General features: G+C 46.7%; 2 protein-coding genes across 13 annotated transcripts; both read right to left on the bottom strand.

The window, feature by feature from the left end:
* Positions 1-602: 602 nt before the first annotated feature.
* Positions 603-6,441, bottom strand: LOC311632564 (mannose-binding protein A-like). Of its 9 annotated transcripts, none has more exons than XM_084904229.1 (7): positions 6,179-6,323; positions 5,811-6,047; positions 5,694-5,722; positions 3,611-3,880; positions 3,120-3,236; positions 1,690-1,764; positions 603-1,054 (listed from the first exon to the last, which is right to left on the bottom strand). In XM_084904229.1, exons 4-7 carry the CDS (start codon positions 3,798-3,800, stop codon positions 681-683), a joined length of 756 nt encoding a protein of 251 aa, XP_084760355.1. In that variant the 5' UTR covers positions 3,801-3,880; positions 5,694-5,722; positions 5,811-6,047; positions 6,179-6,323; the 3' UTR covers positions 603-680. The 9 variants fall into 9 exon arrangements, with proteins under 9 accessions (XP_084760355.1, XP_084760361.1, XP_084760357.1 ...); XM_084904235.1 differs by having other exon boundaries at positions 3,611-3,800; positions 6,179-6,320; XM_084904231.1 differs by having other exon boundaries at positions 3,611-3,800; positions 5,694-6,047; positions 6,179-6,324.
* A 4,058-nt stretch (positions 6,442-10,499) lies between these two features.
* LOC311632563 (pulmonary surfactant-associated protein A-like) lies at positions 10,500-16,147 on the bottom strand. Of its 4 annotated transcripts, none has more exons than XM_084904224.1 (6): positions 16,013-16,048; positions 15,524-15,626; positions 14,753-14,956; positions 14,351-14,470; positions 13,566-13,643; positions 10,701-13,093 (listed from the first exon to the last, which is right to left on the bottom strand). In XM_084904224.1, exons 3-6 carry the CDS (start codon positions 14,931-14,933, stop codon positions 12,717-12,719), a joined length of 756 nt encoding a protein of 251 aa, XP_084760350.1. In that variant the 5' UTR covers positions 14,934-14,956; positions 15,524-15,626; positions 16,013-16,048; the 3' UTR covers positions 10,701-12,716. The 4 variants fall into 4 exon arrangements, with proteins under 4 accessions (XP_084760349.1, XP_084760350.1, XP_084760352.1 ...); XM_084904226.1 differs by having other exon boundaries at positions 10,712-12,973; XM_084904223.1 differs by lacking the exon at positions 15,524-15,626 and having other exon boundaries at positions 10,500-13,093; positions 16,013-16,147.
* Positions 16,148-16,762: the final 615 nt, after the last annotated feature.

Below are 16,762 nucleotides of genomic sequence, written 5' to 3'. Positions count from 1 at the left end.
CATACTGGAAAACAATCCATGTGAAATACATGACTGTCTTCTACAATTTTATATCTAAAGATACCTGTGGTGTGCTCCAGACTCTGACAGGAGGAAGGTTTTAATATACATTGTACTGATTTTCTATAGAGAAAGGACAAATAGCAATATTAAAATATTTTTCTCTAATTAATTCCCTTTTAATGTGCATGAATTTTATGTACCAGGTCACTAGTGAGCAATAAAGGCTATCCATGTCACAGATAGGACTGGTCTCTCCATGCGGAGGGACCAAGGGCATCTAGTGGTGGCAGCGCTTGGACAAAAGGAGTTGGGTATCTTGGAGGCTGAGGTCCACTGTTGACTGACACAGATGTGGCCCTCCATGAATCCCTGTGGCGGGCCTCAGTGACCTCACTGAGAAAGGAGAGGGCTGGACTGGCCCTTTCCATGGTTTTACTGTGACCCAGTGCCATGCTCTTAGGTAAGACAGAGGGTGTCCTCTGCCAACAACTGATCCAGAAACCCTCATGTCAGCCTCTTTTAATTCCCGAATCCCCATTATCAAACCCATTCCTTCATTTTCCTCTCATCCCCACCAAAGAATGAGTCAACACTGGGCATGAGGAAAACATCACTGAATTTTCTTTTAGGGCAGCAGAGAGCTCAGCAGAGCCAAGGAGGGTTGAGGGACCACCTCTTCAGGCTGAAAATTCACAGACGGCCACGAAGGAGGAAGAGCATGAGATGTCATTCCACACCCCATCCTTAAGAAGGATCACACAGTCCTCCCCTGAGCCAAAGTTATTAGGCTCATCCTTCTTCCAGTTGCTATAGGTCAGCCTCCCTCCTGTCAAATAAACAAACTGGCCTTCCGTCGCTTCATCTGTGATGCCCAGGAAGGCATGGTCCTTGGCCACTTCCATGATGGCTTTATTCTCCTCAGCATTCTTAGGAGTGGCCACGGTGGCCTGGAGCTCAGCGCACAGAGCCTTCACTTTGGAAAAAGGCATCTTTTCACCGTTGGTCACATAGAGCTTCTTTCCAGATCTCTTGCCCAAGGAGAAGGCTTGCACTGAAATCACAAAGGGTGGGTGGGATTGACTTGGCCTGAAGCCCAGGCCAGTAGGTGACCAAGCCCTTGTCAGAGCATCAGGACTCTGAAAAGAGCCCATGTGCAACCCCTCAGGTCAGGTCCTAATGAGGAGGAGCTCCTCAGCGTGGATAAGGCCCTGGGGGAGAGCTCGCCTCTCCTGGGGGAGATGTGCTGGGGACAGTCCCCAGCACACACTGCCCCAGTGCAGGTGGACAGGGAATCAGGAGTGGGCCCTGCTGCCAGGCTTGGATGCCAGGACAGAAAGGGGCAGGGTCAGCCATCTGAGAACAGTGTGTGCTGAGGAAAGAGTGAAGATTTGGAGGCTTCAGACTTCCATGCAATCTTTTCTTTGCTGTTTCCCCACCTGGGTGATGTTGATTGAATTATCTGCAACTCCTATTTCCTCTCACTTGTAAATTAAATAAGCATAATGGTCACAAACAGCAGTGACGAGAGGACAGAATGAAACCATATTGTGAGAACATGCCAACCTAGCACAGGCCCTGGTATATAACCGTGTTCACAATTGTCAGTTCTCCTCCATCCTCCTGAAAGCCCAGAGTGCTCAAGGACAGAGGGAGAGCAGGAACCCAGTGGGGCAGGAAGAGGCTTACATTTTTTGATGTGGTTCAGTTCTGTTTCCAAGCTCCTCAGCTCTCTCTCTAAGTTTGCCAACTTAGTCTCCATAACTGCAAAGCAATAGGAGAAGGGCAGATACTGAGAAAAAGACCCTACATTCAAGGACAGAGTATTTGGGGGGGGAATGAAAGTTTATTAAGAAGTACTAGAGGCCCAGTACATGAAATTTGTGCATAGGTGGGGGTGTTCTCAGCCCAGCCTGCACCCTCTCCAATCTGGGACCCCTCGAGGGATGTCCAACTGCCTGGTAGGATCGGGCCTAAATGGGCAGTCAGACATCCCTCTTACAATCCAGGACTGCTGGTTCTCAACTGCTCACCTGCCTGCCTGCATGATTTCCCCTAACTGCTTCTGCTTGCTAGCCTGATCACCCCTAACACTCCCCTGCCAGCCTGATTGATGCCTAACTGCTCCCCTGCCAGCCTGATTACCCCTAACTGCCCTCCCCTGCAGGCCTGGTCACCCCCAACTGCCCTCCCCTGCAGGTGTGGTCCTCCCAACTGCCCTCCCCTACTGGCCGTCTTGTGGCAGCCATCTTGTGTCCACATGGGATAGCCATCTTTGACCACATGGGGGCAGCCATCTTGTGTGTTGGAGTGATGGTCAATTTGCATATCACTCTTTTATTAGATAGGATGCTTATTCCATAAAAATAAGAAAACAAAAGGAAGTGAAAAAACAAAACATAACTGAATTCCTGCCTTCTCAGACAATTCATAACTCTTATAAGCTGTAACTCTGAAACTAGCAATAACAATAGCAGTAATGGTAACTTGCAAATTGTAGCTCTGGATCCTTTTCTTCCCATACTGCTTAAATACTGTTATATTATACTCATTTATAGGAAAAGACCGAAGTCATTCTCCTTTTTGAAAAATTTTCTTAATCATGCTTTCATTTCTTATTCCAGGCAAGCTCTTTATCATTCTCATAATAATGATGGGCCAGTGGGCAAATATTTATGTGAGGTCATCAGTTTTGTTTTGTTGTTACTATTTACTTTATTTCACTTCAGATAAATGTATTTAGTTACTCTATTCATTACTTTATTGACCAGGGATCTCATGAAGCAGACCATCTTCATGCTACTCTTGTGACAACAGGCTTAAACCCAACCCCTGAGGGGACCGGTTTCCTCCTGTGCATCCTGGAACCTGGAATTGGCTGCTCCGGCTGAGAGAGCTGGTCCCTCTGCAGGATATGCGAGGAGTGTCCGGCAGGGTTGCAAGTCTGTTCTCAGGCACCTGTGAGAATCCCTTCAGGCCCCAAGTAGGACTGGGTCAGGAAGGCAGAGGTGAGGTCTTCCAATGGGGCAGCAGAGAAGCCCGCATCCCCCACCCCACCTGGCCCTCGAGTTCCCGGGCTGGGCCCCTCAGCCCACACTGTGTTGAGATGTGCTCCTTACCTGAACTGTCTCCAGGATCTCCTTTTTGGCCCTTCACTCCTGGCGGCCCAGCAGCCCCTCTACTTCCTGGAGGCCCCAGTTTCCCTGGAGGACCCTGCAAGCCTCGGAGCCCCTGCCCTGTTGGAAGATGAAAGACATGTGGCCCAGTGTGTATCACTCATTCTCTTCCTCCAAAAGCTCAGCACTAGATTCACATTGACTCCAGAAACCACCAGCAAACTAGTGGTGACCTGAGAAAGAAAGACCTGCCTCCAGCGCCAGCTGCCCGGCTATAGATACTGCCTCTTCCCTGACAACCACACCCCACCCATTCCTGCGAGGAATGTGGGAGCCAGGTCACAGCAGTGTCTTTGTTTAGGAGAGAATGACAATGTACAAGAATTATCCTGAGTGATTCATGCCCATCAGCATGTAAGGGGAGCCTGCTCATGGCTCTGTCCCAGATCCCTCTGAGGAGTAAAGATTCAAGAAGTCAGACCAGCCTCGGATACCTGGTTCTCCTTTTTCTCCCTTGGCTCCGTCTCGCCCGTCTCTGCCTGGGGTGCCATTGGTAACCGGGATGCCACAGGCAATCACTGAGCAGGCCTTCTGGGCATCTTCACAGGTTGTGGGTTCTGAGAAGGACACTGTCACCACACACAGAAGGGTGGGAAGTGATACAAACCAGAACATGATCCTCATCTGGTATGGAGAGAGTGCAGGGAAAGAATTTCATCTCATCTGTGAGCCAACATTCGCTACCACCTCTGGTGAGTTGGACCCTGTGCTGGGGACTGCAGACACACCAGTTGTGACTCTGAGTTTCTCCCAGGCAACTAAGGAAACAGACAAGTCAGTTAGAATTCTACCAGTGCTAAAGCCAAAGTAGATGCAAGAGGACTTGGTAGGAGCCCATTCGCCCTGGGCCTCCAGTGCCCCCATGGGTACAAGGCTTAGGGCGTGAGTCAGGCCCTATGCATGAGAGCCTGCAGGGTCTGGAAATGACCTATATCTGCTCCTGGTGGCCTGGCACAAAGGCAGTGAACTTCGGCTCTTCTCTCAACTCCAGTCTGTGAGGACCAAGCGGACTTCAGTTTCCCTCTTGTTCCCTTCCTATGGACCTGAGAGTTAGACTCAAACTATAGCACGAGACCCAAGCTCCCACAAGGCCCATTTCTTGGCAGGACTTGGTTATGACATCCATTCTCTCATTTCACATAACAATCCCTTTTACACTTCGAGGTTCACTAACCTCAGAACCACAGTTGTTTCCCTAAGCCTGTCAATCATTTCATCTATGATTTTTTACTCTATAACAGGCCTTTGCTGGTGCTCAGGACTCAGAGGTTGGGCTCTGACCCTCCCAAGGAACCTTCTTTGATCATTGATCTTGGCTACATAAGACTTAGATTTGCTTTCTTCCCTTGGTTTGAAGTTTTCTCTTGTGAGGCATTTATTTATTTTTATTTCTTGCCAGCCAGAACCAAGCTCCTACAATTTCTGTTTATACTCGGCCTGGCCTGATTTCAGCTCATTCTTCTTCTACTGGCAGGCTTCTCTGCCTTCTGCCTAGAGGCCCCCCAGCTCTGTACCCCCATCCTGTTGTCAGAGTTCCCTCCAGTCTTTGCTCAAGCTGGTCCCTGTTCCAGAAAGTCTTTGTAGCTCAGCCCCATGGGCCTCTCTGCTCTTCTCTGGCCACTAATCTCAATATTGCTGGATACTGTTGCACAACTACCATCTGCCCTTACCTACCCCACAGCTCCCTGAATCCTTCCCTCCCTCCAGAACGCAATGAGAAGTAGTGAGCTGGAAGGAAACTTTATCACATTTTCTCCACCTTTCCTTTTTCTATCTTCTCCCACCCCGTCTACCCCCCTTCCCTGATTATACCAGAGACCAAGGTCAAGTTTAAACATACCCCACTTCCGTTCTTCCCTTTGACTGAAAAGACCACCCTTTAGTTTGCTGATAGTCAACTGGATCCAAGAATAACATAAATGGCACAGTTCAGAGAGAGACAGAAGCCCTGAGTGGGCCTGACAGCCCCACCAATGTCCCTGACTGGAACTCACAAGGATCAAGTCAAGTGGCCAGACTCTTGGCCCAGGACTCCACCTTTGTCCTCCAGAAATGACTTACTGGGGCCTCCTCAGAGCACGAAGGCTGTGGCAGGGAAGCTGTCCTCTAGCCCAGGCCTCTGGCAGATGCCTCAGCAATGTCAGGCCAAATAGCCCGGTGACTGGGACAGTGCTTGAATGGCCTTCACCCCAAGTTAATAAACAACCATTATTAGAACTCCTGTATGCTGGGCAGCTCTCCAGGACTGATGGTGGGCCCTTCAGCCACACTCTCCCATGCTTCCATCTTTATAGCTCGGAAACTGACCCTCTAGAATCATAGATTCTCAGGCTATTTTCCTACAGACATTTTTTACAGAAGCGACAAGCATAGACATTCTACCAAACACATGCTCACGTGTGCACATGCACACACACAAGAACACACCTCTGTATCTGTAGTTCAACCTCCATTTGTGTTTAGTCTACTGACAACACTGATTCCCCTCTTTCCAACCTTCTCATTCAGAACACTTACCAAATGTCTTCCTTGGGCATGTCACAGGGCTAGGCACAAGGAGAAGTATTTGTAGGTAAGTTACATTCAAAGCTGAATGTGGCATTTACACTCGCTGTTCCAACCCAGGACACTTGCCTCTATCTTTGCAGAATTGTTTGTTGTCATTCTGATTTCAGCTTAAACATTATCTCTAGAGAAAGGTCTTTCCTTAACCATTTAACTTTAAGTATCCACTCTATCAAAATTGTAATTCTCCACCTGTAATTTACATCTGCAACATAATCTTTATTTGGTTGCGTATTTAATGGCCACACGATTCCTTAGAGCAGAAGTCCTGTTCATCAGCTGTTGTATCCCCACCTAGAAGAGTGCCTGGAAACAGAGTCAATGGTCAACAGACATCAATGGAAAGACCGAATCCCTAGCATCATGTCCTCAAAGCAGCCCTCTTGATTTCTCTCCAGCCAGCGTGAACTCTTGTGGCATTGTTTCAGTATACTCACTTTTCTAAGAACATTTGATTCAGCTCCTTGTCTCCAGGGTGCAACCCAGGGCTGGGTACACAGAAGGACGTGCTGAGATAGTGAGAAGAGAAGCGGAGACCATGAGTGGGGCAGATACCAGATCAGTCCATGGCTCCTCCAGGCCTGGGTTTCCAGGGGTGTCCAGTTCTTATAGTCAAAGCCTGACCAAGTCACCTTTTCCAAGTCCCTGACATGACCTTTGATTCCCGCCCTCCCCGAAACTTACACTCACTCTCTGAAGCACTTAGTCTTATCAAATAACTCAAAAGGTTTTGGTTTCCCTGGTGGGGAACAGGGACTGCTCTTGCTTTGATCTTGCTTTGTGATTGGTGTTTTGACTTCTCAAAAGTCATCAGTCCTGTGTATTCAAGTCCTCGTGCCTGTTCAGCAGTCCTCCAAGGTTCCTGTTGTAAAGGAGCCTGCCAGGCACTACGAGTGGCCCTTTGTGAAGAAGACCCTTCTCAAGGCTATGTTTTCTGATGCCATTGACACAACTTTGAAGGGCCAATAGGTTCAGAGGACAAGGCGTATTCAACCCATTCAGCAAATGAGCAGACCTTCCAGAGAGGTAGAAATTTGAAACTGAGTGACTACATAAAACCAGGATCCTGAATGTGTTATAGACTTAGAGGAAGAGGAGCTTGGGACAGAGGGAGGGATGTGCCCGGTCAGCTAAGGCATAATAAGAAAGCTTTGACTCTGCGCACACATTTCTACAAGTCTGTATTCTCATAGATTGGAGGTTTGAATGTATGCTATTATTGTTGTGTGCTATGATTGTTATTAATACATTTTTCTGTTTATGCCAGGATGAAAATTTGTTTTTCAAGGGTCTCAGCTCATCACAACCTAGTGTGCCATGGGGACATAAAAGCAATGGAGGACCTTGCCCTTAACCCAGGATTTGTTCAGATGGAATCAGGTAAATTTAAATTTTGCAAAAATTGGCAAACCCAGTAGGAAATAAACAGAGTGAAAGCTGATTGAGACGACAAGCCTCAGAAATAGTCCTCTAGCAAGGAAAATCACCAACAAAATGAAAAGACAACCCACTGAATGGGAGAACATATTCACCAAGAGTACATCTGATAAGGGGTTAATATTAGAAATTTATAAAGAATTTACATGGCTCAACATTAAAAACAATCAATCCAATTAAAAATGAGCAAAGAACCTGAATAGACACTTCTTCAAAAAGGACGTACAGATGGGCAATAAACGTACAAAAAGAGTTTGTGACAGCATAGTTGGACCTGGAGAGTATTATGCTCAGTGAAATAAGCCAGTCAGAGAAAGACAAATACCATATGATCTCACTTATATGTGGAATCTAGTGAACAAAATAAATTAGCAAACAAAATAGATGCAGAGAACAAATTAACAGCTATTGTGGGGAGGAGAGTTGGGATGACTGGTTGAAGAAAGTGAAAGAATTAAGCAAAAAAGAAAACTCACAGACACAGACAATAAAGGAAAGGGGGCTGGAGGGAGGTAGAGGAGGGTAAAGGGGGGACAAATGGTGACAGAAGACTTGACTTTGGGTAGTGAACACACAATACCATATAGAGATGACATATGATAGAATTGTACACCTGAAACCCATATAATTTTGTTAACCAATGTCACCCACCCCAACAAATTCAATAAAATTTTAAAAATAAAAAATAAGTAGCCATTCAAGGACTGCTGACTCTGTGCAACAGATAAATTAATATATTTAAATAAATAGAAAATAAAATAAAAATAAATTAATAAAATACAAATTAAATAATATATTTAATGAACTTGAATAAGGAAATAACTATAGAGCTAATAATAAAACAAAAATGGTTCCTTGCAAAAAAAAATAATAAATTTGGCAAATGAGATCATGGTAGTTTGAATTATTATTCCTCATTTGAACCATCTTCTTATTATAGAATTTTATTCTTATCATAGAATTTTATATTCAAACCCTTTGTAGAGTCTCCTATTAGACAGAATACATGGAGTAAACACCCTATTGATGTTTGGCTTGGCTGTGTGACAGTGAGCAGACATGAAGGGAGCAGTAGCTTCCAACATACTTATAAGTTTAACCTGGCCTCTTCTTGCTTTTTCTAATTATGGGAAGAATATGTCCCTGGTACCCACTAATATCAGAATAATTTATATAACATGAAGTACCCACCTGAAAGCCTGAAGTAAAAACTGGCTATGAAAGTCCAGCCAAACATTAATGGTTAATGTATTTATAGACTTCCTGTATTTATAGTCCAGTTCTATCAGTAACTGGCTGCATGATCTTTGACAAATCACTTTAATATCTATTTTTATTCTTATTCTTATTTGTAAATTGGGGATAATAGGGCTAAAAAAAGATGACATGAGTTAATACAAGTATAGTGCCTGGCACATACTAAGTGTGAGAGTATCAGCCATTAGACCAAGGAAGGTATATCCTAGAAATGGAAGGATGGTTCAATATTAAAAAAAAATGAATTCATGTAACTCATTAATTTAATATATGCTGAGTGGCCAGATTATTATATCTCTGGACCCATAAAAATCTGGCCACTCAGTGTATATCCTATATAATAAAAGGCTAATATGCAAATTGTCCCCTGGACCAGGAGTTTGACCAGCAGACATGCCGGCCAACCGCCCATGTCCCCTCCCCCTGGCCAGGCTGACCAGACCCCACCCATGCACGAATTCATGCACCAGGCCTCTAATATATATATATACACCGAGTGGTCAGATTATTATGCGTTCAGAGATCATAATAATCTGGCCACTCAGTCTTTTACTGCAGATATATACAATCTTAAAATTTGAAGTTTACCTGGTCTCAAAACTAATACATGGTCTCAAAATTCTTCATACATTTTCTTCCTGCAATGAAAACTTTCTAGGGTTGATTTAAAAGAGTCCAAATGAATAGTTCTCCAGTTTTGTCATTAAGATCTCAGTTTCATCTCTGATTCATCATTACTCTGGCCATAGCGTGGTGGCTTCTTAAAGTGAAGTGTGGGCAGGTCTTCTCTCTTACTGCTTTCCATATGTGGGGTGTAGAGAAAATGATGATTCCTGCTCACAGGAGGAACTACATGTCAGTGGGGACAGTGCTGCTTCTTGGCCCATCCTAGCTGGTTGTTTGGTTCCTTTGATTATAAATGACAACCCTTCTCAAGAGCTAATTCTTCAGACAAGGGACCCTGTAAGCCTCTAGCTGCACATTTCCTACCCTCCATATCATGTCAGTGGACATTTCAATTCATTGTCTCTTGTTCTTTGAGCCCCTGTGTCCCTGCTTCAAGAGAAGCAACTTGCTCACAACTAGGACTTAAACCCCAGCTCACTTCTATGACACTGGCATTCACAAAGCCCCAGGGAAACTCCATACAAGTGATGGACATCCACATTGCCTTCAAACACTCCTGTTCCCAGCTTTATTCTCCTCTTTCTTCATCTCCCCATGCCTCAGCAACAGCAGTCCCTCTACTGGTTAAGTACTTCAGCAATTTCAGAACTGGGCATAATTCCTCCATTTCTGCATTAGATGACTTAATTGAGGAAGGTGAAGCAATTGGGCATCCCTACTTGCAAAGATTAGGAAGAGGACAGTACAGTCTCCTCCTGAACCCTGCAGGGAGTGAAGAGGAAGGGATAATTTCTACCCAAGGTGCATCAGCCTTCTTTCCTCTCTTTATCCCCCCCTTATACTGACCGGGGGGGGGTGGGAATTACTAAATCACTCATTCTGAACAGCCCCCTCCTTGTAGGTTCCATAGTGGGGTCCCTGGGGCATTTCTCCAATCTTAAAAGATGAGGCACTTAAAGCCTCTCATTCTCCCCTGTGGGCTCCACATGCTGGAACCCAGGAATTCAAGATGACTCAATCCATACTAAACATCAGTTTAGTGTTACTAGACTAAAGGAAATGCCAAAAATAATCTGATATAGTTCAATACATGTTAATGATTAAAATGAGTCACAGCAAACTAGAAAAAAAAGAAGGAACTTCTTTTCCTTGATAAAAGGTATCTATCAGCCGAAACCGGTTTGGCTCAGTGGTAGAGTGTCGGTCTGTGGACTGAAAGGACCCAGGTTCGATTCCGGTCAAGGGCATGTACATTGGTTGCGGGCACATCCCCAGTAGGGGGTGTGCAAGAGGCAGCTGGTCGATGTTTCTCTCTCATAGACATTTCTAGCTCTCTATCCCTCTCTCCTCCTCTCTGTAAAAAAACAATAAAATATATTTTAAAAATAAAATAAAAAAATAAAAGATATCTATCAGACTTAAAACAAGCAATATTTTCAATGATGAAATATTGAAAGTATTCCCATTTATAAATTCAGGGTCACCCAAAAAAACATAAATTTATCACTAAGGGTTTTCAATAATATATAAGATCTCCTGATAAATTTAAAATATATAAAAATGATTTTTAAGAAATGTAAATATCAAAATGTATAGGCAAAAAGTTCTGTCATTTGTAAATAGAATCTTATGCTTGTAAATTATAAGATAATCAATTATATTAAAAAATATTAGGAGATACATGAGAATCAAGAAAGATGGCTGAATATAAGGTCAATAAAAATAAATCAATAGTTTTCTTATAAAACATCAATAATTAATTTAAATGTGATAAAAATCATAACAATAGCAAATAAAACCATAAAGTAAAAAATTAATAAGAAATGAAAAAAACATCAATTTTTGGAGGCTTAGACTATTGATCTATAAAACAGGAAAAATATACTTCCTTCTTGCTCTTTTGAATTTTGGAGAAGGCTCAATAATTTGTGTGCTGGGCCCTAAGCACATGTAGCAAATGACCAGATTAAAAATTGCCATTCATGAAAAAATGAGAAATATTTCTGTACATTCCCATCTGGCTTTGTGGGTTTTGATCCAAAGCTCTCTCTTGCCTAAGATAAGAATTATATGCGCTGAAGAAGAGCATTAGAAGATTTGAAAGTGGAAGAAGTAAGGATCTTTCTGAATATGGGACACATATGTGGTTGCCTCCTCAAGCCAGTAGGGACATGATCCCATTCCCACGGAGCACTGGGATATGGTCCCATTCCTTGCACACCTGAGACTGGGGTGGCTCACTGAGACCTGGGACAGAGCCATGACTAGGGAAAACATCCAGGTGGCTCAGTAGGAAATGAACACATGAAATCACCACCCAAAATGGATACATAGACGTAGAGGAGGAGTTAGTTTAATGCCAGCCACCAACACTGATGTTCTTCCAGTTGTTTTCTGTAGCTCCTCATTCACACATATAACCAATGAGTGGAGAGCAAGGTGCCCTCTACTCAACAAAGAAAGCATAACCTGAGATTGAATTTTCAATTTTTTAGCTAAGTGGGGGGGCTCAGAGCCAGTTAAGTTGATTTATAAAAATACAGAAATGTGATGTGTCTTGGAACCAGAGCAATGGAAACTGATGTTAACACATTCATGATTTATTTAAATCATCTCTGTTCAGTAGGAGAGTAGGGTGGTTATGATCATGAGCTTCAGGTCCATGTAGATGGGTTTGAGTCCAGTCTCTGCCTCTTGCTCCATGTAATAAAACTCAAAAACATTTAACTTCTCTAAATGTCAGTGTCCTCAGACAGAAAGTAATGATGGTTCCATAGCAATGGGTAAATATTAAATAATATTTATTTGCTAAAATGCTTGTCAAGATGTTTGGTACATAGCCTGTGCTCAACAGATAGTCAATGGGGTGATGAGTAGTGTGAACACTTCATGAGATTTGAAGTTATATGGAGATACTAGTATGTCCATCAGACATACTTGGGTTATGTCTAAGGTGGAGTGAAGATCTTCTCTAGAGGTCCAGGCTTGCTGCTTTTAGGTCAGGGAGTTGAGTTGGTACCCCAAGACTCAAGAAAGTGGATCATATATGCCAATCAACTATAGTGGGTTGGCCTTCATCATGCTGGCCCTCTGACCACATGGGGAAACTGGCCCTCTGACCCTATGGGGAAACTGACCACTTGTGTCCTCAGAGGCCACAGACTGACAGGTAGTCCCCAAATTTGGAATATCCCAGAAGTCCACCTGTTTCTTTATGCTATACCAGAACTGCTAATCGATGAGACTGGACAGGGAGTGGGCTGCATAGAAAGAATAGAGGTAGCCAGGAAGCAGGCACCCTCTGTGTGATTTTGGAGGGATATTCCATCCCAGGACCTCACTGTTACCACCTATAAATGAAGAAACTGGACAAGAGAAGGAAGAAAGAAGTCTCCATCTCTCAACAAAGGGCAAAGGTAGCAGTGACTGCCTAGAGAGCAGAGCTGAGGGGGAGTGCCAGGGGGCATGTCAGACTGATTCGTGATCAAGAAGGAAGAGGGAGGACCTTAATGGGGAGTGGAGTGGCTAAGAATGCCTCCAACTTGAATAACCACAAATAGATGTTGTTGAAAAGGATATACAGGTGGATCCACCCACAGGTTGGCGACTGAAAGCTAGGTGGGACCCTATCTCTCCTGTGGCGTTGATGCCTGCTCAAAACTCACAGATGGTCAGTCTGTATTGGTTGCAGCTCTTGTCATTCCACTGCCCATCTGTGTACATCTCCACACACTTTTCTTTGCCCCGACCCTTGGGCTCCCCAGGGTACCATTTGGTGTAATTTATAGGCTTGTCATCCAGGTAGTAGAAGTCTCCAGGGGTGGGGCCCTCGGTCAGGCCCAGGTAGGCATAAGTGTTGTGCTTCTTCACGATGCTTGCAATGGCCTCATTCTCTTCTGGATTCTTCGGGGCTGCAATTCCGCCGCCAACTCTGTTACACGTCTCTTTAATGGCATCAAACTTGGCCGACTGCCCATTGGTGGCAAAGACCTTCTCTCCCACTATCAGCAAGGAACCCAGCAAACTGAGGACTGAGAGCAGAGGAATCTGGGTCAGGCCACTGGCCTCTTTGTCTCACTTGGGCTCTCTGCCTTTATACTCTCTCCAATTTCTCCACCTCTGCCTTTCTGTCTTCCCTCCGTCTTCCAATCCTAGTCTTTCTAAATTCTCCTCTGTGTTCTCATCATTCTGTTCATTCACTCATGCATTTAACAATTACTTATTAACTGTCCTATTCTGTGCCCCAAACTGCAATTTCTGGGATTCAATGGAAAACAAGATAGGCAGAGACCTTGTTTTCCCATGACGTAGGGAACTAATCTGTGCCTACCTTTGTCCCCTCTGGGCCATCAAAGACATCACAAAGGGAAGCATCATTATTTTCCCCAAGACATGCATATCCACAACTGTTTGTCAAGTTGCTAAGTTCTGGAGCCTGGGGCTGAGGATGAGGGGAACTTATGGGAGACCCTCTGTTCTGTGAGACCTTAAGCGGACCCTTACCTCCCTTTGACTGCGAGATTTGAAGACGGAGGTCGCGGAGTTTGCTTTGGAGCTCCTCATCCTCAGAAGCCGGAAGCCCTGTAGAGAAAACCCCATCCAAAATGAGGGCAAGCCAACAGCTGTGATACCAGCTGCGAGCCTGGCATTCTTCCCTCTACTTGTCCATACCTACTGCCCAGGACCCAAATCAAAAGTTTCCACTACACTGGAGTGTGCTTCCACACTCCCTATACACCTCTCCTTTCACACAGCCTTGCACCTGCAGAGCTCTCTCTGCTCTCCTCTCCTGCCACAGCCTTTGATGGCTGTCTACCCACCTCCGTGGGTTTTTCTGGTTTCTAGGCCGAGCCCCTCCCAGGGCAGGTGTGGTTTTCTGTGCACTCTCCTGATGGACCTGGATTACTACTCAGTGCTTCGGACTTTCTCTCTGCATGTGGGGCTTCCAATCACACCATCTGCTTGGATCTTTAGTCCACATATCCCCTACACCCTTCAGAATTCCCCTAGTGCCTCACCCCTAAGAAGTCCCCCCCAGGACCACCCATTTCCCATACCCAACATCCTGTGCCTCCTCTATGGCAGCCGTGATACAACACCCATCGGTCCCTGCATTGTGGCCTATCCCCCACACACCCTTTTAATGTCTCTTCTCAATCTCAGATTCTTTTATTTAGGTTGAGCAATATGCCCTCCACGGTTCTGTCTGATCCCCACCATCCCTCATGTGACAATCGCATGGGCACTGTGTCAATGTTGCCACTGCCTGCCTTCCCCACCTTACTCACCTGGAGGGCCTCTTTCACCAGGTTCTCCTTTGTCTCCACGCTCACCAGTGGGGCCAGGTGGTCCTTCCTGCCCATCACGCCCGGGAAAGCCTGGCATTCCTCCTGGGGGGCCTGAGGGGCCTGCAGAGAGAAGGGGACATGGATGCATGGCATTGATCACACACAACAGGGTTGGACTCACCTGATGGGACCTTCATTATCAGCCAGGCTGAGTCATCTATCAGTGCATCGGCACTCTGAGGAGAGAGCCTCCAGGGCTGCTCCAGTCTAAGGGCCCTAGGAAACTCCCACCATGCCTCACCATCCAGCTGACCCTTAGGCCCCCTCCAGAGCCCCAAACACACTGGGCTCCTGAAAATAGTCACTGTCCCTCAGATAAGGCAGGGGTCTCCCAGTCAGTACCTGGAGGTCCGGGGTCTCCTTTGACGCCATCTCTCCCATCTCTCCCATCTCTGCCTGGCGAGCCGTGGGATCCCGGAGTGCCAGGGATGCCCGGGCTTCCAGAACAAACATCCTTCACCTCACACTCGGTGCCAGAGACCACCATCAGGATGAAGGTGAGCGCCAACGGGCACAGCAACATGGCTCCTGCTCCAGCTGCTCCTCCTGCAGAAAGGAAGGGCTGTCAGCCACCTGAAGCATGTGCAAAGGTATTCCCCTCCCCTCATACCACTGAGCCTCAGGGCCAGGTACAGACAGGAGCTCTGGGAGGATCCTTGGAAACTCCCAACATCATCTGGCATCTGACACTGTCTCATGCCCAAGTTCTCTGCATGAGGTGGTGAGGTGCCTGCGCAAGTGAGGTACACAGTAGAGAGCTCTAGAGAGCCAGAGCCCTCAGCTCTAATGGGGTCTCTGTTTGCACCTGCTGGGCGACCAGGGGGAAGTCTCTCTATCACTCTTCATTCAGCTGAAACTTCCGTGCCCTGGAGACAATCCTGCCCTGCCCTCCCAGGCTGCTGAGCAAAGCGATGTGGCCACTTACTCACTCCATCTGCCCCTGGTGCTCTCAGCTACCCTCTTCTCAGGGCCTAGCAGTGGTTCTCAACCTTCCTAATGCCGTGACCCTTTAATACAGTTCCTCATGTTGTGGTGACTCCCAACCATAAAATTATTTTCGTTGCTACTTCATAACTGTAATTTTGCTAATGTCATGAATCGTCATGTAAATACCTGTGTTTTCCGATGGCCTTAGGCGACCCTGCTAGTGGTTCTCAACCTGTGGTTCTCAACCCACAGGTTGAGAACCACAGGTTGAGAACTGCTGCTGTAGAGCCTAAGACCATCGGAAAACACAGATATTTACATGACGATTCATTAGCAGTAACAAAATTACAGTTATGAAGTAGCAACGAAAATAATGGAAGGATCGCGGCATTGGGAAGGTTGAGAACCACTGGTCTAAGGGATCATGCTCCTGAGGATGAATGAAGATGACCAGTGTCCATGGCCTGGCCACTCCAAGATGGCCAATGATGAGGAGACCCCCTCCTACTCAGGTGACCCCTTCTTAGCAAGCTGTTCTCTGCTCCCTGTCAGGGCTCGCTGAGCTCCTGGTGGGAATGAGGAGCCCAGCAAGGTATGAGAAGGTGACTGCTGAGCTGGTTCCCACCGCCTGCGACCTTTGCCCTGGGCAACACAAGAGGATGGGGCTAAACTCACCCACACGGGGCCCACGTGGATCTCCACCTCCAGCTCAGCGTGGAGGGTGGACAGCAGCATTTATAAGGAGGTAGGTGAGCACCTTCCTCTCCCCCGGGGGAGGCTCCTGTCACAAGGGCCTCCACCCCAGTGCCGGAAGCAACCATCCTGTTTACACAGCACATTTCCTCGGGGGCACTCAGCCTGGAGGGGCACTTAGGAAGCCTGCGAAGAGCAACCGCAGGTCTGAAGAAGGGACACTCCCCTCCACCAGTTTCCAAGCAGTGAGGACGAGGGCATTCACCCAGGGCCCGGAGAGGCATGTGGCAAGGAAGCCCTCCCCTCTGGCCGTGGCACCCATCCTGGCTGGTGACACACCCACTGGCAAGCACCACCAGCCCCTGAATGCCCACCACTGGCAGAGAACATCCCAAGGCTGGGGTCTTCCCAGGAGAACAAAGGGGCAGCTCAGCCACCAGGGATCTGTCCATGGGTCCAGGCCGGCCCCAGAGCCTCCTCAGCTTGGAGGGGTCCACTTGGTTCCAGGAGGTGCAGAGGCCCTGGCTCAAGCTGAGGGTGGTCAGTCTGGCCTGGAACTAACTGCCTGTCATGGGGTGTGCCCAGCACTGACCCCCCCCTCCCCCCAGGCCTCCCCGCTCCTGCTTCCAGAGCCTGGGGCTGAGGAGGAGGGTGCATGGCTCAGAGTCACAGGTAGTGACTGTGGCATCACAGGTCACGCACGTCCCCTTGCTGCCCGCTGGCAGGTTCTGC

Source organism: Pipistrellus hanaki (assembly GCF_964339955.1).
Source record: "Pipistrellus hanaki genome assembly, chromosome: 14".
In the NCBI taxonomy this organism is placed as follows: domain Eukaryota; kingdom Metazoa; phylum Chordata; class Mammalia; order Chiroptera; family Vespertilionidae; genus Pipistrellus; species Pipistrellus hanaki.
This window is presented reverse-complemented; position numbering and strand designations above follow the sequence as displayed.